Source organism: Anolis carolinensis, chromosome 3 (genome assembly GCF_035594765.1).
Source record: "Anolis carolinensis isolate JA03-04 chromosome 3, rAnoCar3.1.pri, whole genome shotgun sequence".
NCBI lineage: Eukaryota > Metazoa > Chordata > Lepidosauria > Squamata > Dactyloidae > Anolis > Anolis carolinensis.
Genome location: NC_085843.1, coordinates 43,357,289 through 43,385,207, shown reverse-complemented (window position 1 = coordinate 43,385,207; position 27,919 = coordinate 43,357,289). Strand labels below are relative to the sequence as shown.

Here is a 27,919-nt window from a genome sequence, read left to right as displayed (position 1 = left end):
ACCTGCTCAGTTCTTATCCCTGCCTGTTTAATGACCACTCTGAACTTCTGCTTTTCTTCTGCACAGCTACTTCAAGACAGTTAGAGGAAGCACTACACTCTTCCATTCTGCTGTGGCTATGTATGGAGTCAAATGGAAATTCCCCAGCACCATCTTCTGTGTTCATCCCTTCTCTAGGAAGAAATGGAGCCATTTCTAGCACTGACTCCAAGTCCCATCCCAGTAAGGCAGCTCAGAAGAATACCATGGTTGATGGCATCAAAAAACATTGAGAGTTCCAGCAAAGCCAAAAAGGACAAAATCCCCCTGTTTACTTCCCTGCAGATGTTGTTCACCAATACAACTGAAGCTGTCTCTGTTCCGTAAGCAGGCCTGAACCCAGATTGAAACAGATCAAGATAATCTATTTCATCTAACAACATAGTTACGTGAGATAAAGGTAGCTGGTTACCATCCAAATGGAATTGCCTAGATGACTGGCTATATAAAAGAGAAATGCAGTATCATAGTCTGACTGACCAAGTTATTTTTTGCTAGAAAACAATGCAACCCCACACTTTGGGCTGGCACAGTTGAACACATCTAGCCTCTAGAAATCTGTTGTAGGACTTAGATGTTTTAAATGTTGTATGGCTCTAATATGGAGAATAGGCTCCAAAATCATATCCCTTCATTTTAAAAATGAAACCTGTTGAATTCATGTTTCTCTAAATCTGAATGATTCAATGATATGACTGACTGCAATCCTTTCCTCAAGCTATAAAGAAACTTAAATTCATTCTCTACAACAGAGCTTTCTAAACATCTCATGTTGGTGGCACACCATTTTAATGCATGCATCATTTTGTGACAGTGATTCAGTTCCACTTGTAAACCGGAGGTTAAACCGACCTCTTACAAGGGATATGGACACATACGTAAATTATCATAATTAAAAGTATGGCACCCCCAGTGGCGCAGAGGCTTAAACCACTGAGCTGCTAAACTTGCTGATAGAAAAGTTGGCAGTTTGAATCTGGGGAGCAGGGTTAGTCCCAGCTTCTGCCAACCTAGCAGTTCGAATATATGCAAATCTGAGTAGATCGATAGATACCGCTCCAAAAGGAAGGTAACGGTGCTCCATGCAGTCATGCCGGCACATGACCTTGGCGGTGTCCACAGACAACGCCAGCTCTACAGCTTAGAAACGGAGATGAGCACTGTGAAGACTTGATGTGATGACAGGGATGGAATCTTTTTGGATCCCACCGCTGCCACCAAAATGTGAAGACTTGATGTGATGACAGGGATGGAATCTTTTTGGATCCCACCGCTGCCACCAAAATGTGAAGACTTGATGTGATGACAGGGATGGAATCTTTTTGGATCCCACCTCTGCCACCAAATTGCGAAGGATTCAACTTCTACCTCTATGTATCCTACTTTTCAATGTTGTCGCTGCCACCACCTTTGAAAGATGCTTTGCTCAAATAATAAGCAACATTTGAAGAAACAGTAACTTGTTTATTTATAGCACAAAGCTTGATGGTTGCAAGAATGTTATATCTTAAGTTGAACGATGTTACTTCTGTACAGTAAGTGTTGCAAGACTTCTCAATAGTTTCACTGAGCTTAGTATGGTATCAGCTTTATATTACTTGTTTCTTTCAGTTAGGAATACTGTCCTTCTTGAACTTAGTTGATCTGTACCCGATCAAACTTGGACTGGGGAGTTTAACTGGTTAACCCTAGTCCTCCTTGACTTAGGGATATAGCCTCAGCTCTTTAGTTATTCCTACTAAAGGCTCAGCAACTTTAATTTTAGCCCTTCTCCGCTAAAACTCTCTAGCTGCTCAACTTCCTCCCACAATCTCTTTTTTCCGATCACACTCCTTTCTCACTGAACAGAACCAACTGCTCTGCTCAACTGACAAACTCCAACTGCCCAATTCCAACTGCTAAATTTTGAATTCTAAGGCTTCCACCAGCAAGGTGAAGCCACGCCCCTTTTCCTGGCCATGCCTTAGAGGCTCCCAGCTTCTGTATAAGAATAGCTGAAATATATAACCTTAAACAGTCAACCTAAACATAGCAATCATGAATAAAACACAATGATCATGACATCTTTACAAGCACCATCCCCCAGAGTTGGACACGACTAGACTTAATGTCAGGGGAAAACCTTTACCTTTACCTATGGGACACAACTACTCATAAAAACCTTTCATTTAATTTTTTTAAAATACATAGTTCATTACATAGACTCAGAGGTCTCTCATTATGTTCCCCTGACACACTGCAGCCGACACACTAACGTGTCCCACTGTCTGCTCTAGAACATAAAAGTAAACTAGACTTCTAAATATGTTTTTGGTAACCAGTGATATTAACAGCTGACTTTTATAGATGATTTTACAACCCTCCAGCTTTTGCCAAACTTTAAGCAGCTGATCTATTCATTGGTCAAAGCACATCTTATGGCAAATTCAGTGTATAAAATGATACAATGTATGAAAAGATACCATGGACTAAGGTAAGTCATGGTAGGACAAAGCTCTTAGGATATGGTAATAGACTGTATTTTAGCACCATTAAGTCTCTGTATAGTTTCCTCTCTCTCTTTTGTGGCAAGGGCATACAGAAACATATGCAAGAAAACTGCAGAAGATGCGGAAATCTAAGTTTTGCAGTTGATAATAATAATTATTATACTAATAATATTAACTTTATTTTTCTATCCCGCCTCCATCTCCCCGCAGGGACTCGGGGCAGCTAACACAGAATAAAACAAATAAAACAGCATATTCAAACACATAAGACACAATAAAATCAGGCATGAATACAAATGCAGTATCATAACGATAAAAGCCAATTTGGAACATAAAATAATGAGACAAAAGGGACCACCAGTTTAGAGGAAGGAATGACAGGGAGGGCAATTAGAACTAAGGTGCAATGGTGTGTTATAGGGTGCTTTTGGGCGAAGGAGACAAAGTGCAAGTGCAAGGTGATGTTATTTATTCAAGCTCTTCTGCCTAGCGTTTCCTGGTGAGCCATGCTTACCATGTCTCAGCATGTCTCCAGAGCACTTTTTAAAGCTATATTGTCTTACATTTATTAACAAGCAACAGAAGATCCCTACAATTACATTTATTGAATGGATAAAATATGTCTACAAATACTGAGTCTAAAGCTCTGAGAATTGCCTGCAATTTTTTTTCAGTGGTGAATATGTGATGACTGACTGAACTGGGTGAATTTACATGGAAGATGTAAGTGGGCTATAAAAATCGGAGTTTGTCCTCCCTGAAACTTCCATTTCAACAGTGATAAACTTCGAACATTACACTGCCCTTTGGAACCCTACAACAGTCTTTGTTGACATTATAACCATCTCCAAACTGATTTGTTTGTCAGCATATCTCAAAGTATTTGACATTTTCTTATGCTCTCATTTAACACATAGTATAAACTGTAATACAAAGGTACAAGAAACTCAAGAGAATACAATTATTAGCTTCCAATTTCACAACCATCAACAACCAACCACGTAAGCATTAATTTTTCATACAGCCACCAAACTTGTGTCCTCCAGATGCTCTGGACTTCAGTTCCATCAGTACAAGATAACATGGGCAGGAGTGCTAGTAACTGTAGTCAAAAATGCCTGGAAGGCATTGGGTTGGACAAAGGTTTCCAAGTGTAGAATTATCGCAGTTTGACACCACTTGAATTGCTATGTCTCAATGTTATGAAATTATGGGAGTTGAAGTTTTATAAGGTCTTTGGCCTTCTTTGTCAAAGAGGGCTGGTGCCCCATGAAACTATAACTCCCGGGAATCCATACCATTGAAATATGAGAGTTAAAAGTGGTGTCAAACTGCTTTAGTTCTACAGTGTAGATACAAACGCAACTTTAAAAATTCAAATCCAAATCTCTACTCAACCATGAGATCATTAGGTAGGATCAGTATAGTGGGCCTGTGGTGTCTGGTAGGATTTGATTTCGGGACCCCCACCTATGGATATCAAAATTCATGGGTGCTCAAGTCCCATTACATCCTATGGAATAGTAAAAGGGTATCCCTTATAAAATGACAAAATCAAGGTTTGCTTTTTGGAATTCTCTTTCTGGAATGTTTTCAAGCTGTGGATGGTTTGATCTGTGGACATGGAAGGCCACCTGTAACTCTCATCCTAACCCACCACAGAGGAGTATTTTAAGGCACAACAAGGATTGAAGAGATCAACATTTACTGCACTAAATTCTGTTGAAGCAGAACATAACTGCAATACATGAAAATCAAGGCTGATGATCCTATTCCTACAGAAATCCTGTACTCAGTCAATATTTTTAAAACAGAGTATTCCAAGTATTTTATATAATCATTGCTTGCTGCATGTTTTCCTACAAACATCTAGGTATAAGACATCTGTTCACCTGGGCACAACCTGCCACATTAATATTAATCACATGATATTGAATGCCCTCTAAAAGTTACAGTGACACACTTAGTACAGCATCTCTATTATAAATATGGACTTTGCATCAATGTATTCAATCATCCATGGCTTGAATATAAAAATATTTTAATCCCAAAAGCACTTTACAACACCATAGTTTAAAATGGAATTGAGCCTCCATAGAATTGATACATTGCAGACAGGTTGTCTTGGAACCAAACCTCAGCAGACACCAAAAGTCCACTTTTTCTTTAAAAAAAAAAAGACCCTGGTTTTAGAGGAAATTTCTTTTGGAATTTTACTTTTACACTCTGGGTGCATCTACATCAGGCATGGGCAAACTTGGGCCCTCCAGGTGTTTTGGACTTCAACTCCCACCATTCCTAACAGCCCCAGGCCCCTTCCTTTTCTTCCTCAGCCGCATAAGGAAAGAGCCTGAGGCTGTTAGGAATTGTGGGAGTTGAAGTCCAAAACACCTGGAGGGCCCAAGTTTGCCCATGCCTGATCTACACTGTAGAATTAATGCAGTTTGACAGCCCTTTCATTGCTGTGGCTCAGTGCTATGGGATAGTGGGAGATATAGTTTGGTGAGGCACAAGCGCTCTGTGGCAGGGAAAACCTGATAAAGCTACAACTCCCACAAGTTAAAAGGATGTCAAACCGCATTCATTCTACAATGTAGATGTATCTTTAGACAGCTTCTCTTGACCCTCAACAAAACTAGACCTTAGAAGCCTAACTTCTTAAGAAAAAAGGCTTTACAGGTCTTTCCTTTTAGGTCAGAAATAACGCCCCCACCCACTCCAAAAGGGACGAGAATAACCTGGTTCTCTGGGGTCTATCAAGGCAGTGCCTTTCCCCCTAGCAGCTGGCCGGTCTAGTAACCTCCCAGAGATTGCTACGAAGGGCAGCAGCTATAGGAGAAATCCTACTACCCTCCCTACTCTTTCAGGCAGCCGCCCCATCGACAGGTTGTCCAACTCACCAGCTGCTTGGCGGAGGCGCTTCCTCCCCCTCCGCCATCGCTGTTGACGTGCACCGCCACACCGCCGTAAAGCGGCACCTCGCTTTCCCAACGTCTTCAGTCGCGCAAGCCGCCCATCGCCTTGCGTGCCTGCCGTAAAGCTGTAAAGCGGCTGCGGCCAAGTTATTACATAGAGCTATGAAATAAAAGAAAACTGCACAGTCCTTGACTTCCGGGTACATTTGTTAAACTTGTTCCCTGTACAGACCAACAACAACAAACAACAAAAACAACAACAACAACAGCGTAGTGGAAGAGAAGCATGCACTGGCAGATTATGTGAAAGACAGTCAAGAACTAACATCGATGGAAGTCAATAGTACAAAACTGCAAAATATGAGAATGACTACCATAAAAAAACTGTACCCTTGGTTTTGCTTCTGATACAATAAATAAATAAATAAATAAATAAATAAATATTGGAGGGTTAGATACTATAGAGGTTCCGGGTTTTAGCCTGCCACTTTTGGACTCTCGCTTACTGAGGTGTTCCTGTGAGTATCTCTTTAGATCTTTGAAAGCTATTTCTTGATTTAAGGTGTTGGCATGCTGTCTGATATCTGAACAGAGGATGGGCCGGAGATGTCACTGCCTTGGTCCTTTCGTTGTTGGCTGCTACTTCCCGGTGGATGTCAGGTGATACAATACCAGCTAAACAGTATAATTTCTCCAGTGGTGTTCGGCGTAGGCATCCTGTGATAATACGGCATGTCTCATTAAGAGCCACGTCCACTCTTTAACGTGGTGAGATGTGTTCCACACTGGGCATGCGTATTCAGCAGCAAAGTAGCAAAGCGCAAGTGCAGATGTCTTCAATGTATCTGGTTGTGATTCCCAGGTTTATTGGAAACCTTCCAATAAATTATATCAGTTTTATAATTTCTGTGTCACTTGTATCTTGCTTACTGTGTACTGTATCAATTTTTATATGTAGTGTATAACCTTTTTTATATGTATCAAAATGTCTCTTGACATCTGCCTCCCTGTGCCTCAGTTTGCATAATCCATTGGGAATGGGGATGTTAGCCAAATCCCTCTAGCTATTTTGCAATTCAGATAACTATCAGAATCATTGTGTGTATAAAAAGATAGATTATTTTCTTTACCAGCCAGATAAGCTCAGGATGTTTGTCCACTTAACCTGAAGCTGAGAGTCTGCCACTCCCGTGGAAGAGGGAGCTTAGAGTATATTAATTTATTAATTTTCTATACTAGCTGGCAAGTCCTTGATTGCCTAAGATCAGCACCTTTGTCTTTTGAGCTCTACATCTTTGTTTTGCACGGAACTGGAAGGTTGAATTAATCAAGATCCATCAGCATATCTGCACCATCATTTCATCTTGGGTTACAGCCTCCAAGGAGGATCTCTACAGTTGCTTGGCTCCTTGTACAGACCACTCCCCAGCTGCTATCCATCCTGCCATAGGAATCCCCACTCATAGGCTGTGATGTATAAAGGACCTCCTGCCAATCCTGGCCAGCCTCTTTTCTAGCCAGGATGCCTGAATAGCTATCAGAACTGTGTAAGATGTCTTGCATTTCTTTGTATGATTATGCTTGTACCTTTTGAAGCAAATTACTTGTACTTGCATCCTTTTTGGCTGAATCATATTAAATCTCTGTGGATTGCCTTCAACCTGGTGAGTTTCTTTCTCTGTCCTGGCCTATCTGGTTTAGCATACACTTGCTGGGCACGGACCTCTCTAACCACAGTCCTAGCTGAAATCACTACATATCTACGCTGCCATAAAATGCACTCTATATGGTCAGTTTAGACTCCTATAATGTATGTAAAATGCATTATGTGAGTTTTAACTGAAAGTTGGACTCCTGCCTGGAGCTATGAGGAGACAAATAATCAATATTAATGTGTTGTCGAAAGCTTTGATGGCCGGAATCACTGGGTTGCTATGAGTTTTCTGGGCTGTATGGCCATGTTTCAGAAGCATTCTGTCCTGACGTTTCACCCACATCTATGGCAGGCATCCTTAGAGGTTGTGAGGTTTGTTGGAAACTAGCCAAGTGGGGTTTATATATCTGTGGAATGTTCAGGGTGGGAGAAAGGCCTGGGCTGTGGCGCAGGCTGTTGAGCAGCCAGCTGTAACAAATCACTCTGACCAAGAGGTCATGAGTTCGAGGCCAGCTCAGAGCCCCGCGTTTGTCTTTGTCTTTGTTCTATGTTAAGGGATTGAATGTTTGCCTTATATGTGTAATGTGATCTGCCCTGAGTCCCCTTCGTGGTGAGAAGGGCGGAATATAAATACTGTAAATAAATAAATAAATAAATAAATAAATTTGTCTGCCTGAGGCAGACAATGAATGTTGCAATTGGCCAACTTGATTAAGCATTGAATAGCTTGGCAGCTTCAAAGTCTGGCTGCTTCCAGCCTGGGGGAATCCTTTGTTGGGAGATGTTAACTGGCCCTGATTGTTTCTAGTCTGGAATTCCCCTGCTTTCTGACTGTTGGTCTTTATGTAGTATCCTGATTTTGGAGATTTTTTTTAATACCGGTAGCCAGATTTTGTTCATTTTCATGGTTTCCTCCTTTCTGTTGAGATTCTCCACATGCTTGTTGTTGTCAATGGCTTTTCTGTGTGGTCTGACATGGTGGTTGTTAGAGTGGTCCAGCATTTCTGCGTTCTCCAATAATATGCTGTGTCCAGGTTGGTTCATCAAGTGCTCTGCTATGGCTGACTTCTCTGGTTGGGTTTGTCTGCAGCGCCTTTCATGTTCCTTGATTCGCGTTTATATTACTGTATTATTACTGTTGTTCTTAAGTTGTTGTTGTTGTTGAGAGAGACGTGGGCTTAAAAAGAATTTTCAAAGATATTTGTAATAACTATAAGTCCCATATGTTTTGATTGACCTAAGTTGCAAAAGGCCTATGTTTGAAGAAGGCCTGCACTTGAGAGAAAATGCTGATGTTTGGGAAAAGAGTTGTTCCAGAGAAAAGAAGTTACTTTCAAATAATAACAATACATCAAGTCAGAACCGGTTCCCATAGGATTTCGAGCGTATACTTGCAATAAGTCATGGTCAGTAACATGAAAGCACCATATGCTGTTGTTACAGCATAGAAAACCAATGGGATTGCATGATGGTTAAGATGCTTGTGACGTAGACAACATTAGACAAATGGGGTAAATGATCTTTACAAGCCAATAAGGATATGCTTGCTAATTTCTGTGAAGGTGATAAAACCCTTACAACCATTTTGGAAATTCGGACAAATTCTTTGATTGCATGTATGTATGTATTTGTCACATTGCTATGGCCATGCAATAAATAGTTCTTTTGCAGTTTGAAGATCCAACTTTTGTGGTGTTTTTTCCTCGCCCTCTTCACAGAAATGGGGCCTTCTGCTTTTGAGGAGTATTTTTTTACATCTTTTACATCCTTGCCCCTTCATCATCATCATTATCATTATTATTATTATTATTAATTATTTTATTATGACACAGCAAACAAGATAGATATGCTGGATTTCATTATTATTATTTCATCATCATCATCATCATTATATTAGCCCCACAAAGCAGGCCTGAGGCGAGCTGTTGACCCTTCCCTTGAGGTCCTTTCCTTGGCTGCTGCTTCTACTGAGGCGACTGCAAGGCCCGCCCCTGACTGGCTTTGTGGGCGGGTTTCTTTCCAGCCTGTGAGGCGGGCGGCCCTCCTTCCTGGGCGGAGCTGGCGGGGCTGAAGGAGAAGCGGCTTCTTGGGGAGCATGGGCGACACGCTGGAGGAGCCTTGGTGGGAGGCACGCCGAAGGGGAGGAGGACACAGCGGGCCAGGTAGGACGCCAACAGGTGAGGGAACGGGTCTCTTGTAAACACACATAGACACATGCCTAGGAGCCAAGCTCTGTGAGGAACTGGGTCTGTTTAGCTCACTCATGGGCAAACTTGGGCCCTCCAGGTGTTTTGGACTTCAACTCCCACCATTCCTAACCGCCTCAGGCCCCTTCCTTTTCCCCCTCAGCCGCTTAAGCGGCTGAGGGGGAAAAGGAAGGGGCCTGAGGCGGTTAGGAATGGTGGCCGTTGAAGTCCAAAACACCTGGAGGGCCCAAGTTTGCCCATGAGTGAGAAAAGAAGTCAGAGAGGGGACATTAAAGTATGAAAGGACTGGGCCAGGCCTCTTTTCTGCAGCATAGGACATGGAGTAATGGATTCCAATTGCAGGGGGGAAAAGAGATTCCAGCTTAACATTAGGAAGAAGTAAGAGTTTCGTTGGCAGTGGAATTTGCAGCCTTGGAGTCTCCTCTGGATGGCCATCTGTTGGGAGGGCTTTGCTTGTGTGTTCCTGCATGAACTGGAAGGAGGAGCCTTAGGGTTTATAAAATTCTACAGCATAGCATCAATGCAGTTTGAGACCACTTTAACTGCCAGGACTCAGTGCTGTGGGATCCTGGGAGTTGTAAATCAGTGGAATCATAGAGTTGGAAGTGACCTCATGGGCCACCCAGTCCAACCCCCTGCCAAGAAGCAGGAAAATCACATTCGAAGCACCCCCGACAGATAGCCATCCAGCCTCTGCTTAAAAGCCTCCAAAGAAGGAGCCTCCTCTACACTCCAGTACTCTTTGGCAGAGAAGGCTAAAGACCTTGTGAAGCCACAACTCCTATAATTTCATAGAATTGAGCCGTGATAGTTAAAAGTGGAGTTAAATTGCGTTAATCCTTATGATTCTGTGGCATAGACACATTTAACTGCATCCCCCCCCCCCCCCCAGAAGCTTACCTCAAGCTTCTCCATAGGTGAATAGAATGTGTAGTATAGGTCAAGTATCGCTTATTTGAAATTCCTCAGATCACTACTGGGGTTTTTTAATTTTTTTATTTTGCAATAATGATATTTACCTATAAGTACATCATGAGATGGAGCCCTCAGTGGTGCAGCAGGTTAAACACCCAAGCTGCTGAACTTGCTGACCAAAAGGTTGGCGGTAAGAATCCGGGGAACAGGATGAGCTCCCGCTGTTAGCTCCAGCTTCTGTCAACTTAGCAGTTCGAAAACATGTAAATGTGAGTAGATTAATAGACTCCAGCGGAAAGATAACGGCGCTCCATGCAGTCATGCTGGCCACATGACCTTGGAGGCATCTACGGACAATGCCAGCTCTCTGGCTTAGTAATGGAGATGAGCACCAACCCCCAGAGTTGGGCACAAGACTTAATGTCAGGGGAAACCTTTATCTTTACTTACATCATAAGATATCTTGACAATGGGACCCAACATTCAACAAGATGCTTCTATTGCACTTTTTACACAAAGTTTGTGCACATTGAGCCATCAGAAAGCAAAGCTGCCTCTGTATCAAGCTATCCACGTTGGGAGTTTTAAATATTTAGAATATCAGTACTGTATTCCAGATAAGGGATACACAGTTCGTATTACCTTTTAATTTTTTTTGCTCTAGAGTCATTTATTTACTGATGCTTGTTCATTTTAGAATGTATTTCATATAATCATAGAGCTGGAAGAAACCTAATGGGCCATCCAGTCCAACTCCTTGCCAAGAAGCAGGAAAATCCCATTGAAAGCACTCCCAACAGATGGCCACGCAGCCTCTGTTTAAAAGCCTCCAAAGAAGGAGCCTCCACCACTCTCTGGGGCAGAGAGTTCCACTGCTGAACAGCTCTCACAGTGAGGAGGTTCTGCCTAATGTTCAGGTGGAATCTCCTTTCCTGTAGTTTGAAGCCATTGATCTTGATCCATGACCCTCATCATGTCTCCTCTCAGCTTTCTCTTCTGCAGGCTAAACATGCCGAGCTCTTTAAGCCGCTCCTCATAGGGCTTGTGAGCTTTCTGTGTGCTCTTTCCCACCTCATTTTTTGCTAAGCAATCCTATGCAAACTTTATCTTCAGTTTTTGCGAGCAAGCTTTAGTACAAGTACATTTAAATTACTTACTGCCTTTGAGTCTAGGATGTCAGTCATTCACATGGCAGTGTTATACATGCATAGGAATGAGGCATAACTCTAGCACTAACTTGGTCGAAAAAATGGGCTATTGATGATAATTATGATAAGAAGGCAAAGACTATGTTTACACCATGTATTTATTTACATTATGAATTCTTTAGCCATGGACTTCATATCGGTTTTATTCCTCATCCACAAACAGAAGCTCAGTATGTGGAATCATGTCCAGTTCAAATTAACAACAAGCCACTGCTCCCACTATATGGACAGAAAGGACCTTATAATGTTAATGGTTTCCTCAGAGAATCTTTGGAATCGTAGACTAAGCAGTCTTTTGTCTCTTTCATGCTACAGAGTTACAGCACTTGGATACCACTTTAACTACCTTGTCTATTTTAGGTGGAATTCTGGAGATTATAATTTCATGACATTGTGTTATAACAGGCAGCCTTTCATGATAACATTTTCTAGAGCCATTACAAACTGGCTTCAGAGAAGGATATGAAGCTGATACTGTGATACAAAATGGATCATTATACAAAGGGATCTTGTAGTAGTTTTGAGACCAAATCTGCAAATGCTTATGCTGCTTTTCCCAGATCCAAAGGTGCCAGAAGATCTCTTTGCGTATAGGTATCCATAGTGGATATTTTTTGCGAGCAGTAATACCATGGTATCCTCTTGGACTGCCTGAGAGGCTTGGGAATGGGGGCACAATCCTATATCCCAGGTAGGTTCCAGATGGTGTTGCTTGGGGATAGCAGCTCTTCAAAAAGGACACTTCTAATGGCATACTACAAAATACCATTCTATCTCCATCCAGTGCTGTTTAGTCTCTAAGTCAGAGTTTCTCAAACAGTGCTCCTCCAGATGTGTTGGATTTCAGCTCCCATAATTCCTAACAGCTGGTAAGATGGCTGGGATTTCTGGGAGCTGAAATCCAAAATACGTGGAGGAGCACAGTTTGAAAAACACTGCTCTACTTCTAACAGTTGGGAGAGATCATATGAAGACATCATGCAGGGTCTTATTGCTATGCTAATGCAATCCAAATGCCAGTATTTCTCCATGCCTTCAATGATAGCCTCAGGTAAAGATGCTGTGCCTCTTCTGAATGAATGTCTGGAGAAAATCAAACTGAATCCAGATAAGATGGAGGTGCCTGCTGGCAAGGGTCTTAACCTGGGCTTGGAGGTGTACCAATCAGTTACACTTCGCCTAAAATACTGTCTTCACAGATTGGGAGGTACTTCTGACTCCATTACATCAAATAATAGCTCAAATAAATGCAACATTCAGTGAGTGTTTAGGATCAGCTTCAGCTATTATGCCAGCCTAACCACCTCCTCAAACTAGAGGTTCTCAAGATTGTAGTGCACTGCTAGCAACGTCAACGCTGCAGGAGCAGTGGTGGTGCAATGGGTGAAATCCTTGTATTTGCTGGACTGCTGACTTGAAGGTTGCCAGTTCGAATCCCCGAGACGGGGTAAGCTCCCATCTGTCAGCTCTACCTTGTGGGGATATGAGAGAAGCCTCCAAGCAGTATGGTAACACAACTGGGCATCCCCTGGGCAACATCTCTGTAGATGTCCAATTCTCTCACACCAGAAGAGACTTGCAATATGTTCTCAAGTCACTTTTGACACGATAAAAATCTCAAGGCTAGATTTTTGCAATATGGAAAGTGCATTTCTGAACTTTCTTGATCCAAACTTCAACATTATTCATAATTATTATCTTTAGAATGCCCATTCAGTATTTGATACATGCTATCTTGTGACAATTTCATTTCTCTTGTGGAACATTGCATTTTCACAAGATTTAAGCATACTTATGTTTTGTAGCTAGGATAATGTAGATTCAGTTAGTCCTGCCACATAGATGAAAATGTATTCCAGTTACTATGATTTTATTTAATCAATGTGAAGAACAGAGGTTATACTGCCTGTGGCACATGTGATAGTGAATTGAGACTACTATAACCCATTCCTATTTCACCATTCATTTGTGTGTTATCACCCTTTTAAAACTCAGTAGACTTCTTGAGACTCTTTGTGCTTTCCAACACTGATAGTTTAGGTTCAAGAAGGGAAATTAAGAAACAGCTTTTGCAATATTCAGATTCTCTTGGTGACTTGACTTTTGTGGTTTACCAGCTGTTAGGATTTCTAGGAGCTGAAGGCCAAAACATCTGGGGACTCATAGGTTGAGAACCAGTGCTTTAAACTAAAGCAATTCTTATTTTTTTCCATATGCTTCTCACTGAATTTAAACAATCCAACTAGTTTTAAACAAGTATGTCCCCTCTCCTTTGAATAGCCCCATGGGAATGTGATTACTTGTATTACTTCTTATATAAATAGTAAAAGAATTTATTCTATAATGCAATACAGGAAAAATGTTGCCTCTCTTTACAAACATACAGACTGGTTTTACAAGAATAAATTTCCAGTTTAAAAATATACTTTTTTTCAACATGATATGTCAGTCTTCCCGACATACAAAACACAAGGCAGTAATAAAAATATGCACCATATCAGCTTTTGAAAGTGGAAATCCCCTTTGGGGGATTAATTTCATCCTATACAACCTGATTGTCATTTGTCACCAATGGTACAGGTAACTTTTTTTTAACTTTAGTGGCATGCTGGTTGATAAGCCCTTTAGTATTCCTCTATATTTCTTCTACAGTTCCATGCAACTGCTGCTTGACATGAAAGAGTGTACATGGATCTGCCAAAGTGCTCCATTTTTCTAGAGTATTTTTATAGCTGCCCATCTCTGTAGTGTCTTATCATCTGGCCTTAAAGAGTGACTTTCTGTTTGAGGCTAGAAAAGAGATTGACTTGTGAAAGTAGTTGACATCATCTTGTACTAAGTGAATTGTATTCCAGAACCTGTAATCCCAGCTTTAAAGTATAGGAAAAGCTTTAAAGGTATTGGTGTAGAAGCATGAACAAATAGGATGGTATTTTCAGTTCATTTGGCAACAATTGATGCTCTTCTAGGATGTCTCATTTCATTGTCCAACCAGCCATTTGTAAAATTTTCTTCTCCCTTCATCAGGACCAAAGTTTTAGCCTCAGTTTGTCTTAACTGTTTCATAGATATGTGGGCTTTTTAAAAACAACAAACTATTGCCTGGGCATTCTGTGATTCTGCCTGTTGTACCATTTATGTGCATCAGTAACATTTGAATTAGCTAGAAACCTTACTTCCAAATATTTGCTATTGGAGAATGTGCAAATGTATAACTTGAAGCAAATCAGGAACATGGTCCAGGATTGATTGTGGATGACTTAAGTTTTGCTGTAAGCAGGTCCTGATACCTAGCAATTCCAGTGTAAAAACTAACTTTTTTTTGCCTATGTGTGATGTTGATGCTAGACTTGTCTTGCATCTGTCATGGGCAGTAATTATGTAGTGTATCAAAAGTACTTAAAATTAAATCATCAGGCAGTTCTTATGTTTTCCTCACATTTTGAATAGCACCATTGGGAACTCGAGTGGTAATAGATGATTTTCCATCTTTGTTATCTTGATGTGATGATGGCTTGAGCTGTCCAGTAGATGGCTTCACAGGTACCATGGTTGGTTTAGGGGTCCGAGTAGGAATTGCTTGGCGGAAAACATCAGCAATCTGGGATAAGTTAAAATAAAAGGAAGGCCGGAAAATATTAAGCGTGACAGTTTGCAGATACTGTGATAAACCTACCATGTAAATATATTCAGTATGTTTTCATTGTAAAAACAAACACCAGTATCCACTGGTGTCATGCTACTAATGTGCAACCTGAAACCTGTCTTGTGTCCCATGTTGGGGGAAAGCCAGAAAAAAATAACTCAGCCAGTTCTCTAAATTTGCTGGGGATACATTTTGCACAAGATCCTCATGAAAGTGAAGAACTGTGGATAAAGAAATACTGTAGCTAATTTTTTAAAAACTGAGAAAACATTGGGCTGTTGTATGTTTTCCGGGTTGTATGGCCATGTTCCAGAAGTATTCTCTCCTGACCTTTTGCCCACATCTATGGCAGGCATCCTTAGAGGTTGTGAGGTATGGAGAAACTAAGCAAGGAGGGTTTATATATATCTGTGAAAGTCCAGAGTGAGAGAAGAACTCTTGTCAGTTGGAGGCCAGTGTGAATGTTGTAGTTAATCACCTAAATTAGCATTGAATAGCTTCATCTCCTGGCTTCTTTCTGCCTGGGGGCATCCTTTGTTCAGAGTCGTTAGCTGCCCCTGGTTGATTCATGTCTGGAACTCATCTGTTTTCAGAGTGTTGCTTCTTATTTACTGTTGTGACTTTTGAGTTTTTTGATACTGGTAGCCCGATTTTGTTCATTTTCATGGTTTCCTCCTTTCTGTTGAAATTGTCCACATGCTTGTGGATTTCAGTGGCTTCTCTGTGTAGTCTGACATGATAGTTGTTGGAATGGTCGAGCATTTCTGTGTTCTCAAATAATATACTGTGTCCAGGTTGGTTCATCAAGTGCTCTGCTATGGCTGACTTCTCTATTTGAGAACCTTTCCTCTGGGTGGATCTTTGTCTTTACACTCATGGTGAGGTCATGAGAGTAAAGACAAAAAGTGTTCTTACCACACATCAAGGGAACCACTTACCACATAGGAAAGCTGCTGAAGAAACACAACCTAAAACTATCTACAGACCCACTAAGAAAATCCAACAAGAAAATTAAACGCTACATTCAGCAAAGGATAAGAGGGATCCTCTAACCTCTGCAGGAGTCTACCATATACCACGCAGCTGTGGATAAGTCTATATAGGGACAACCAAACACAGCGCCCAAACACGAATCAAAGAACATGAAAGGCACTGCTATCATGTCAGATAACACAAAGAAGCCATTGAAATGCAGGAATGGTATGTTGGTTTTATGCCAGGAACTTTAAAAAATGAATCGGTGCTTGAAAGTTTGGACAGATTTTGTCTATTTTTTGTCTCTAGATGGCACCAGAGATCAGTGGTTTGTAAATTTGAACTTCATCAAACTCTTAAAAAAATCAATAAGAATGAATAACTTTGAATATCTAGGAATTCAATTGAATAAGGATAAGAGTATAGCTATCAGATGTTGGAAGATACACAACATTATAGAGCCTTTGCTTCAAACACAGCCTTAATATTACCAATTAGCTTAGTTTTCTCTCCAGGTTGTAGGACTGTTCAACCACAATGGTTATAGCTTTGTTAGACCGCTATGAATTTATTCTATGTTATATACTAGTATATGGAAAGTGCAAACTCTGTGGTATAATTTTGTATTCCTATATTTGATTCACATATACTTCCTAATCGAAAATGTAGCCTTGTTGTAGAATTTGTCATTAAGACAGTGGATTGTTCCTCATAATTTTTTTAAAATGTATATGGGGTCCTGAACTGATTGGATTTGACCAGTAGAGGGTGGAATTGGTTAATTTCTTAAACGGCATCCAATGTGTAAAAGTGTCGAATACTTCAGAGCTATGTTTTCTTTATGCTGATGAAGAAACGGTTTTCTCTAGTAGTTCTCCTCTACCCCATTACTGCAGATCCTGAGGTCAAGTCTGTGTAATGTATAGGGCTAACTGAAATAAATGTACTGAACTATTCCTCTGTTTTTAAAATGTTTTTATGTTTCTGAGTGGGCTGCCCATTTTACTTAGGAACTAAGTAAAATCACTCTTATTGTCTTCCTTTCTTTGCTTCCCAATACTTATAATACATCTTGGGCAATATTCCAGTCTATCCCAAGTATAAATCAAATCTCATCTTTAGTCTGACAATTTTTCCTTAGTTTGCTTACATGTTTCCACTACATTTTAGGAATATCTTAGTAATTTAATTTTTCAGGGCTTCTGTAGATTGTTACAGTAAGAAAGGTAAAGCACATTTTTGAATGATTCAGTGTTCTTTCTATAAGGAAAGAGTTTGGTTCATTAGCAGACCACAGGCTTTGCATGCAGAAGGATTTACGTACAGTCTCTGGCACCTATAGGGTCATATTAGATTGGGTAACAGGTGATCTGAAAAATATCCATCTGAAACCTGGAAGAGGTGCTGCCAATCAGAGATGTATTTTTTCCTTTCTCAAACAGTAAGATTCAAATAATACTAAATAAAATATTTAACAGTTTATTAATGTTTCATTACACTTGAAATCTGCTGCCTGAGAGACCTGCATTACTCTGCTTCATAATAGTGAACTAGATGGACTTATTGTTTGCCTTAATTTTTAAAAATCATTCTTTTTTCCTTTCTGAGCATATGTATTTTCAAAATGCATTTTTCATCAACGTGTTGCAGAAAAGTGGCATCCTTTTCATCCTTTGGCAACAGTAACAGTTTTCTTAACTGTTTTAGACATTTAAACAAATTTGTTGTGCAGTGGACTCTGCAGAACACAGCTACACCTCAGAAAAGGCAAATTCAGCTTGTTTAGCCGGTTTTGTAAATGTTAATTTGTCATCAATAGATGTTTTCTTTTTTTTTTAACCTATTATATATACCTATATATCCGGGGGCATGAAAAAGGGATCTCGAGTGGAAAAATTTAAGAAGCCCTGTTTCTTAAATGGGAAAAGTGGAAAAGTTTAAGAAGTACTTCTCTTCATTTTGTTGATTCTCGTATCTCATTCTTAAAATGTGAATGGAATGTCAGTCAGTCTGTCCGTCTATCTTTTTTGTGTTAAATGGAATATATTTTGAAATATATTTTGATTATATTGAGGCCCTTGGAATGAATTTTACTGTGTATGTTTGTTTGCTATATACGTGAGCTGTCCAATCCTGTGTTTATTTCTTGGGTGGGGAATCCTTGTTGTAGTTGTCTACTACTGTAGTGGCAGCTTAATTCAGTGAAACTGTTTATAAAGAGGCAATAACATAGATTGGAACACAAATTTATACATATAGTTATGCAAAATACCAGTAAGAAAGATACCTGAACCTGGGAAACAGGTAATAAATTAATATAATTGTAATTCCATTAAAAAACATTAAGAGGAGTGGGTTCATCTTAAAACATGTTATGCCACTTAAATTTCCTATCATATTTGGGCTGGCATCCTCTTTGTTATTTCCAACTGCAGCAGACCCATTCAATTAACAAATGCTGGTTCATCATATAGGTACAGTCTGTTGATTCAAGAGGTCAGCTGTAGTTAGGACTAACAACAGGATATAGGCCTTGGCCTGATCCAGAATATGCTGTGATATGATATGAACACAGTTGAGCCCTCATCTACAGTGCCATATAACACAGTTTGAAATTGCATTATATGGTCAGCATGAACTCAAATTTGCAGTTCAATGCAATTAAACTGCATTAAATGAATTTATAGTGACCATATAATGCAGTTTCTAGAATACATTCAGAAACCCTCAGGAAAATAATGGCTAAATGCTTTTAGGAAAAAAGGCTTGTTCATGTTACTTTTAATGATGTAACTGATGATTCAAGGATTTCTGAATTCTGTATTATATGATGTTTAATTTAGTGTGGGTTCAGGATAAATTGCTTAAATTCAGAGGATGTGGTTACCTTTGAAGTATTTAAAAGAAACACTGTATTTAAGTTAAAAGTAGAGGAATTGTAAGGGCAACTGATGTAATTTCTTGCCCGCCCATTCCAGTCGTACAATGATGGCTTTTTAAAACATGATAGCCATGTACAAATATGTGAGGGGAAGTCACAGGGAGGAGGGAGCAAGCTTGTTTTCTGCTGCCCTGGAGACTAGGACACGGAACAATGGCTTCAAACTACAGGAAAAGAGATTCCACCTGAACATCAGGAAGAACTTCCTCACTGTGAGGGCTGTTCGTCAGTGGAACTCTCTCCCCCAGACTGTGGTGGAGGCTCCTTCTTTGGAAGCTTTTAAACAGAGGCTGGATGGCCATCTGTCGGGGGTGCTTTGAATGCGATTTCCTGCTTCTTGGCAGGGGGTTGGACTGGATGGCCCATGAGGTCTCTTCCAACTCTACTATTCTATGATTCTATGATATTTGGCATAGAATTGTAGTTTTGAAAAGACATGGATGTCTTTTTTTGTCAGTTCGAAAGCAATGTGAACTACTCACAATTCAATATACTTCCGTTTATAGCAATGGTGAAGGAGAATTGGTTTTCATCATTATTAAATGAAATGCCTGGGGTTTACCAGAAAAGCCAAATAGAATTAGATGTCCAGACTATCATGTTCTGGAAAATGATATTGTCTTGCGAAGTCCTTTTACTGGAGTCCTATCTAGCCTTCCCTTTTTTTGTCTTCGATCTAGTTGAAAGGGTTGTTTTTTTTTTGTTTTTGTTTTTTTGCTTTTTGGTAGCATTGTCATTGGGAGGATTGTTGGAGAAGGGAGTATTGGAGAAGGAATGGGTTTCCATAAAGCTTACTCTCTGAAAGAATGGGATTCAATTCAAGGTGATTCTACTATAGATATATGTACTTATGTGTGATAGGCAAGGAAAACTGCTGCCTCCAGAATCACCTACTGAGCATATACAGAAAGCAAAACAGAGAGAAAGGGGTAAAGTAGATTTGCCAACCTCACCAAGTCCCTGACATGTTGGAAACGCATATAACTATAGGTTTCACCAGCAAAATGGTAACACAAAATGGTAACTGCAGGATGGTAAAAACAACCGGGCGTCCCCTGGACAACGTCTCAGTAGATGGCCAATTCTCTCACACCAGAAATGATTTGCAGTATGTTCTCAAGTAGCTTCTGACATGATAAAAAAACCCAGCAAAATGAAAATCATAAGAAAAAGGGAGAGGGGTGAAATAAAAAATCACCATGGGATGTATTTTGGAAGATACTTTTAAGTGGTTTCGTTTATGTCTCAAAACTTGGCTATGGGACCAGGCCTTTGAGCAATAGAAGCAGCACTAACTGTAAAATGAAATTAGGATGAATAATGGACAGACCTGAATCACGATTTTGAATGCGCCCTTGAATGTATATTTATATTGATGTTTTAACTAATGCTATTTTAACTGTAATTGTTATTACATATTATCTTTTATATTAGTTTGTTCAGCGTCTAATGATGCTAATAGTAAGGCCTCCCAGAGTCCCCCCCTTGTGGGTGAGAAGGGTGGGATATAAATGCTTGTAATAAATAAATAAATATGTATGCAAGGCTTATCTGGCCTATTTGCTTAATTTCACGTGTGTGTGCATAATGTTAGTTTTCAATAAAAACCAGTACATTCCTCTGTAAAAGTCTGTTTTGCTCTTGGGAACAGGTCACATAAGCACACTCTTGACAGGATAATTGAAAACTGAAGGGTATGTGAATTGAACCATGTTGATTCCTATGATGGCAGTAGTTTGAAAGAACTACCAAGGGAATTTATTGATAGTTATATCTGTATACAGCATAACTGCTAGTTATATCAGTGTATAGCATAACTCACATTAATATGCATTATCTGTAAGTGCAAATGCAGATGCAGTTGAGAATGCATAGGCAAAATTGCCTGACTAAACTGGTCCCTTTAGAATAGAATAGACTTCAGTTCCAGTATAGTAAACCTTAATTGGCAATCTGAAGAATCAGAAGCAAAAGAAGGGTGAAAACGAAGTTTACTAAATTCAAAGGGAGATTAACTAAAAATATGATGAAAGGAAAGTAAGAATACTAAAAATGATGAATCAAGAATGGAGTGATTTTCCTGCTGCATGGTCAGCATATCAGTGGAAATAAATAACAATAAATAGCTGGAAGAATTGTGGTTTTAAAAGCTAGCATCAAAATATTTAGCTGTAACCTCTGAGAAAATACTATGCATTTATTGAAATACTTAGGTTCTGGGCACCAGGATTAATCCAGTTCAACAAATGACTTGAAAAGCTATTCTCCAGGACAAGTAATGAGAGGCATTATTGATAGATTAGATGTATAACTGCTCCCTTACCCAAAGGGATTTAACTGTAGAAAGAACATATGTCAGATATGTGTGGTTACTTTGGTCTGAATCCTATTAGGCCCAATTAGACTCATTGAATCTAATGTCAAATGAAGTATTAGTATGTAAGTAAATTCTATTGATTCATTGGGTCTACTCTAACCAGCTGAAGTTCTATTTTTAGTTCTAACATTTCTAAAATGCTAAAAACATTTCACATACACTATAAATCTGTACCCTGAAATAATCTTTAATGTTTAGCCAGTGCATTAGATGAGCCCTGGAGAATGCAAGGCTTGCCAGAAGTTGTGGCCAGCAACTTGACCCAGCATGGCCCAGGGTTTGTGGAAATTGCAGTCCAAAACATATGGAGAACTGAACATTCCTCAGTTCTTGCCTTTGAGGTTGTGTGTTGCCTTACATTACCCAAAGAGTTCATTGCTGGTTCAGATTTCACTTCAACTGCTGTCTGGCTCACAGGTCATTATTATAGGGTGTTTTTTGTAATTTTGTGCATCATTATTTTGTAATATAGTACATGCATATTTGATAGTATTTGATCTGTAAGTATTTGTCTGTACAGTCACGTGAATATCAAAGAACTAGGTAAGGTAGCAAACAAAATTAACAGACTGGAGCTAGAATTGATCAGTTTTGCATGCAAGAAAATTGCACACAGGAGAATAAAAAACAATGAATTCTGCAAGCAATAGTTAAAAAAATATTTACTGTCATGTAATGTGAAAATATTTAATGGAAACAGTTGCAGTCAAACATAACACCAGCTACTGAAAATGTAAATACATAAAAGATGCATTGATACAGGTGCAATTCTAAGCATCTTACAAAAAGTTATTTAAATGAACAAATAATACAGTAAGTGCACACATGATATGATTAAAGAGACAAGTCCTCATGTTAGTTCCATATACTGTTGTAGGTAACATGCACAAAACTAAAAAAAAAATTCTGGTTAGAATGTCCAAAATCATTCTTGGTTGGATGGAAAATGGGAAACTTGCATTGATGGTAAGTATGGCAGGGGAAAGTCAGTTATATACATTACTTACTGTAATTTGTGCCTGTCTTGGGAGAGGAGAGGCTGTTGGAGTAATAGTGATACTGCTGGTGATTTTGTTGATCTGTTTGCCCAGTGTTCCATTAGTTAATGCTGGAGTTCTGTTATCCTGCATTGGAGTGCAAGGATTAGCTGTTTTTGCGGAATTAGGAATAGTTTGAACATAAGGGTTCCCCAAGTGAATATGTATTTTATTATCCTCAGTAGTTATCACATTAGACCCAGAACTGTTAGATCTTTGAAACTGCCAGGATGACTGACGTTCAGGGGATACTCGGAAGATAGTATGCCTGTCACCAATTTCCAAGGGCTCTGGTGAAATTAACTGTTCTGGGGAACTTGAGGAGGTTGAAAGAGCCAAAGGAGACATTGTTCTTTCAGGAGTGACAGATCTACATGATTCAGGAGTTTGAGAGCGAGGTGAGAAGGCTTGCTGTGGTCTTGAGTGAGTATCAGCTACTTTAGATTTTATAGGTGTTAAAGACCCATTTTGAATTATTGTTATCCTTTGCTTTGGTGTACCACAGTGGGGTATCACAGCTGTACTGGTAAAAGAATGACTACTTTCTGTAGTAGGGCTTGTTATTTCAAGGGTGGCTGTGTTTTGTCCATGATCTGGAGTAACTTTTATGTGAAGAGGCTGGCCTGGTGTGTGACTTAGAACTAAATTTCCTGGCTGAATGCAGTTTCCATTCTGCTTGGCACGAACTTTCCCATTTTGAACATGGCTTTCCTTGGATTTCATCCAGGGTATCCAAAGTTTGCTGTTGTTTACTGCATTTGGAACAGAGGAATTACATTTGAAGGATACTGGTTGCTCATCGTCATTGTCATCATCTTCATTATCACTTTCTTCGTATATGTGACCATTGATGACAGCTCGTTCCAAAGGAACTAGACTCTTGTAATCAGGTGGTTCATTGTCTGATGGTTCTGTTTGGACTTCTTTGGAGACAACTTGTAAGTCAGAAATTCTCCTTCCATTGAAACTGGGTCTAAGGCTTTTACTGAATCTCCTGTACCTTTCTAGTTCTTTAGACAGGATTTCCATTTCTCTTCCTAATTCTTTGTTTTTGTTTTCTTGGTGAGTGAGTTTCTTTTGCAGAATTGTGTGGTCTTCTCTTAAATGACATATAATATCCTCTGTTGCCATGTATTCATGAATTTTTTCCTTCAGTGCATCTACTTCCCTTGAAAGATGTCCTGATTTGGCTGCTTCTTCCTTGAATTTTTGGAATAATCTCTGTTCATGGTTACATTCTGTTTTCTCTGCTAGTTTATACCGGGCTAATTCTCTTTTCACAACCTCAAGTTCCTCTGACAGAAATCTGGCTTTATCTTGTTCGTTAATATATCTTTGCTCTAAAGATTCAAACTCATCTTCGGTTTTCATGAGGTCATCTTCTATGGCTTTCATTTGTTTAAGTTTGTGTTTGAGCCTCTCAATTTCCTGAGCTAGTTCTTTAATCTTGTTGTTTTCTTGCTGTAAAGATGGACTAGGCTTGGCTGTCTCTTTCAGTTTATTTTTGAGAAAGTCTTTTTCGATGGCTTCTAGGGATTGCAGCTTTTTCCTTAGCAGATTCATCTTAGAAGAGAGATCATTCCCTTTATCTTCCTCTGCTTTTAGTTTGTTTTTCAGCTCATCTCTTTCTTTTGTGAGACTGGACATTTTTTCCTCTGCATCAGTCTTAGATTTCAGTGCCTTTTTACTCTCCTCGATCAGTTTTTCTGTGACTGACATTACTTTTTTTTGTTCCAGATGAAGTTGTGTATTTGCAGTATTTAGCTTTTCTTCTGTTTGTTTAATTTTTTCATTCATTATTTTTCTTTCATCTACAAGAATTACTGTTAATGTTTTCAGTTTACTCAAGTCTTCTTTAAGAGTGAGTTCTGTTTTTTCCAGTTTATTCTCAATGGTTTCAAGTTCTCCCATTCGAGCTTTTAAGCCATTTAGTTCCTGTGACAACTGCTTGGTTAGCAATTTTTCTTTTTCTAGGTTACATTTCAAAGTATAACATTCCTGCTTACTCTTGCTGAAAGCATCCTCTAGTTTCTCAAGTTCCATAATTCTTTTGTTTAGCTTGTCAACTTCTACTTTAAAGTTTTTACTCTGTGAGGCTTCCTTTTCTAGCTTCCTATGGAGTTCTCTGCATTGCTCTTCCATTTTTATGAGCTCTTCATCTTTCCCCTCCATCTCTAGTACCCTTTTCCTTAGCTCCTCTACTTCAGACAGGAGGGTAGAATTTCCGCATTCTCCTCTGTTTATTTTTTCTCGCAGGTCTTGCAGTTCTTCTTCAGCCTTTCGTAAAGACTTATTAGTCTCTTCAAGTTCGTCAATTTGTCGACTAAGAGCTGTTAATTTTAAGCGTAGCTGTCGGTTTTGGCTTTCTTCGTTGGTTAATTTGGCCATAGTAGAGTCTTGTTCTTGGGAAACCTTATTGGCTTGGGCTCGAAGTTCAGCTTCCAGCCGGAGAGCTTTCTCCTCCTCTTCTTGTGCTTTTGTTTCTGCAAGTGATAGTTTCTCATGTGCTTGTTCTGCACTGATGGTTAACTCTTGGATTTTTTTACTTTGGAGGCTTAGCTGTTCTGTAAGCTTTTCTTGTTCATCTACTACCATTAATGTGAATGACTTGAGTTTTGTCAGCTCCTCCTTTAATCTGCTTATTTTCTTGGTGTTTTCCTTCTCTTTCTTTCCCTGATATGCTGTGTCTTGCTCAATAAGTTTTTTCAACCTGAAAAAAGGGAAAATAATAGTATTTTATTTTGTGATGGTGTTTCAGATACAGTAGAGTCTCACTTATCCAAGCTAAACGGGCCAGCAGAAGCTTGGATAAGTGAATATCTTGGATAATAAGGAGGGATTAAGGAAAAGCCTATTAAACATCAAATTAGGTTATGATTTTACAAATTAAGCACCAAAACATCATGTTATACAACAAGTTTGACAGAAAAAGTAGTTCAAAGTGCAGCAATGCTATGTAGTCATTACTGTATTTACGAATTTAGCACCAAAATATCACGATATATTGAAAACATTGACTACAAAAATGGCTTGGATTACCCAGAGGCTTGGATAAGTGAGGCTTGGATAAGTGAGACTCTACTGTACTTAGAAAAAAATAATGGTGTTATGTAGGTCAGGAGTTTTGAATTGCTCCAAAAATTCCTTTCTTTTAGAAAATACTTTTCGCAAGTGTGTCTTGTCCAGCTTTTAGGCTATTCCATCAGTTGTTACTTTAACTGATGCAAAGAGGCAAATTCCCTCCCTTCTTTTAGTTTAGTTTTTTTTTTTTACTTTGCTATGGACACTTAACATGGATTATATATTGCCCTGGGAAAGAGGTGGAAGGTGGATTGCATCATGTAATTTTATGTTGCTTTCTGTCCTGTAATTACCCTTTCCATGGACGTATTTGTGGTTCTGACATACTAAATTGTAAACTTGCTGCATCTTTTTATGTTTGTAAAAGAACAATATCTTTCCTTGTTTACAGAAATCTTATGAGCCAATACAGTTAAAAATAATAAAAGGGGGTTTTGACAGGCAAAACCCCCCAGTTTGTCCATAGTAGCATTAAAGAAACAACTCTTTGAAGGATGTGTAATATTGTGCTTAGTATTGTCCTTACTGCTGGATATGTGATGTAGCCATGGCCAGGGCCAGCCCTAAGTAATTTTCAAGTGTAAGCGAACAGAATTTTGGCGCCCCCCCTCCCCAAACCAATCACTGAAAAATAAAAGCGTTGGATAAGCAAAAATGTTGGATAATAAGGAGGGATTAAGGAAAAGCCTATTAAACATCAAATTACATTATGATTTTACAAATTAAGCACTAAAACATCATGTTTTACAACAAATCGACAGAAAAAGCAGTTCAATATATGGTAATGTTATGTAGGAATTACTATATTTGCGAATTTAGCACCAAACATTGAACTGGGATATAGGGCAGTGTGGACTCAGATAACCCAGTTCAAAGCAGATATTGTGGTTTATTCTACTTTGATATTCTAGGTTATATGGCTGTGTGGAAGAGCCCTGAGGGTCCTTCCACACAGCCATATAACCTAGAATATCAAGGCAGATAATCCACAAGTATGTTTTAGTCTACTTGGAATACATGAAGCGTGTTCAAGAACTGGTCCAAGAGTCCAGAAGAGCCTTGACTCCCCATATAGCCATCATCCCACTTTCTTGGCTAGTTAACTTGAACCCAGTATGCTTTATTATGCCTATTGTTTGCCTTAGATCAGGCATGAGGTAAACTTCGGCCCTCTGGGTGTTTTGGACTCCAACTCTCACAATTCCTAACAGCCTACCGGCTACCGGAGGGCTGAAGTTTGCCCCATGCCTGCCATAGATAGTTGAGCAAATAGTTTTCATGGTTGCCCCTCGCTGTTAGGAATTCTGGGAATTGAAACCCAAAAGGACCGGAGGTTAGAAGTTGCCTATGCCTGCTGTAAAGTAAACAAATGCAACTTGGCAGCACTTTTAACTGCCATGACTCAATGCTATAAAATCCTGGGAGTTTCAGAAAGTCTTTGGGCCAGTGCTTTACCAAACTACACTTCCCGGGATTCCATGGCATTGAAACGTGACACTTAATGTGGTGTGAAACTGCGATAATTCTGCGGTGCAGAGGTGAGGATACGTTAGGGCGACCGGGCACGAGTCCAGCAGTGGGTAGCGTGAGGCCGGCTCTGTTCCAGCCACTTCTTCTCTCCTCCCTCCCTCCCTCCCTCCCTCCCTCAAACCCAGGTATCTGAATTAACCAATCAGGAGGCCACACCTCAGCCCTCTCCGGGAGCACCTGGAAAGCTCCTTCAACCCCCTCCGGAACCCCCCTCCTGTCCCAAGTCCTGGCTTATGGTGCTGAGGAGTCTGGCGAGGACTTGAGGCTGCTGCAGGAAGCGCCACAGGTCAGAGGGGCTGCCCACCTTGGCCGCTCCATAGATGCCCCCGTTGCCCTGGCCCCCACTTTCCACGCCGCCACCCTCCATTCCTCGCCAGTGCTGGGAGCAAGCTGTGGCCGCCACACCCTAACTTGAGTGGCCTCCTCCTCAGACCACGCTCCCAGGGAGGAGACTTCAACTCCCGACAGCCTCACTACTTTGGCTGATGCTCGGGGTTGGTGGGAACTGAAGTCCAAAACACCTGGGTCACCACCGAAGCTCGGGAAGCACTTGAAGGAAGTGACTCTGCGCCTCTGTTTTAAAGTGAAGGCACCTCGGCGCCACTTTTAACTGCCATGGTGGCCTGGCCGTGGCCGCGGAGGCAGGAAGGCCACACCTGGGAAGAAGTGTCTCAACGGCGCCCCCTGGATGCCCCCTAGAGGATGGCGCCTTCAGCAACCGCTTACTTCGCCTAATGGTTAAACCGCCCCTGGCCATGGCCTAGAGATATTAAATGTCCACAAACGTAGAAGCCATGAAGAAAAACTGATTGTTAGATTTCCCTGCTACTACTGAAAATACATGAAGTATTCATTTTCATATTAAGTGTAAATATCATGTACAATATGAAATGCCTTATTTAGGA

At 40.0% G+C, this 27,919-nt stretch overlaps 3 protein-coding genes across 6 annotated transcripts in view; 1 reads left to right on the top strand and 2 right to left on the bottom strand.

Moving 5' to 3' along the window:
- The window catches only part of tbc1d23 (TBC1 domain family member 23), a 38,684-nt gene extending 33,116 nt beyond the window's left edge, over positions 1 to 5,568 (bottom strand). For both annotated transcript variants that reach the window (XM_003219205.4, XM_008107822.3), the window contains exon 1: positions 5,429 to 5,568. In XM_003219205.4, coding sequence (XP_003219253.1) covers positions 5,429 to 5,466 — 38 coding nt within the window. In that variant the 5' untranslated portion in view covers positions 5,467 to 5,568. The remainder of the gene's footprint in view (positions 1 to 5,428) is intronic.
- Positions 5,569 to 9,114: 3,546 nt separating this feature from the next.
- Positions 9,115 to 27,919, top strand: part of cmss1 (cms1 ribosomal small subunit homolog) — a 285,389-nt gene continuing 266,584 nt past the window's right edge. The window contains exon 1 of one of the 2 annotated variants that reach the window (XM_008107824.3): positions 9,115 to 9,259. In XM_008107824.3, coding sequence (XP_008106031.1) covers positions 9,193 to 9,259 — 67 coding nt within the window. In that variant the 5' untranslated portion in view covers positions 9,115 to 9,192. Of the gene's footprint in view, positions 9,275 to 27,919 lie in introns of both variants that reach the window. The other variant, XM_008107823.3, reaches the window with a different exon arrangement.
- Positions 13,277 to 27,919, bottom strand: part of filip1l (filamin A interacting protein 1 like) — a 250,830-nt gene continuing 236,187 nt past the window's right edge. For both annotated transcript variants that reach the window (XM_008107828.3, XM_008107830.3), the window contains 2 exons: positions 22,374 to 25,113; positions 13,277 to 15,028 (listed from right to left, as the gene is read on the bottom strand). In XM_008107828.3, the coding sequence (XP_008106035.1) occupies positions 14,852 to 15,028; positions 22,374 to 25,113 (2,917 nt within the window). In that variant the 3' untranslated portion in view covers positions 13,277 to 14,851. The remainder of the gene's footprint in view (positions 15,029 to 22,373; positions 25,114 to 27,919) is intronic.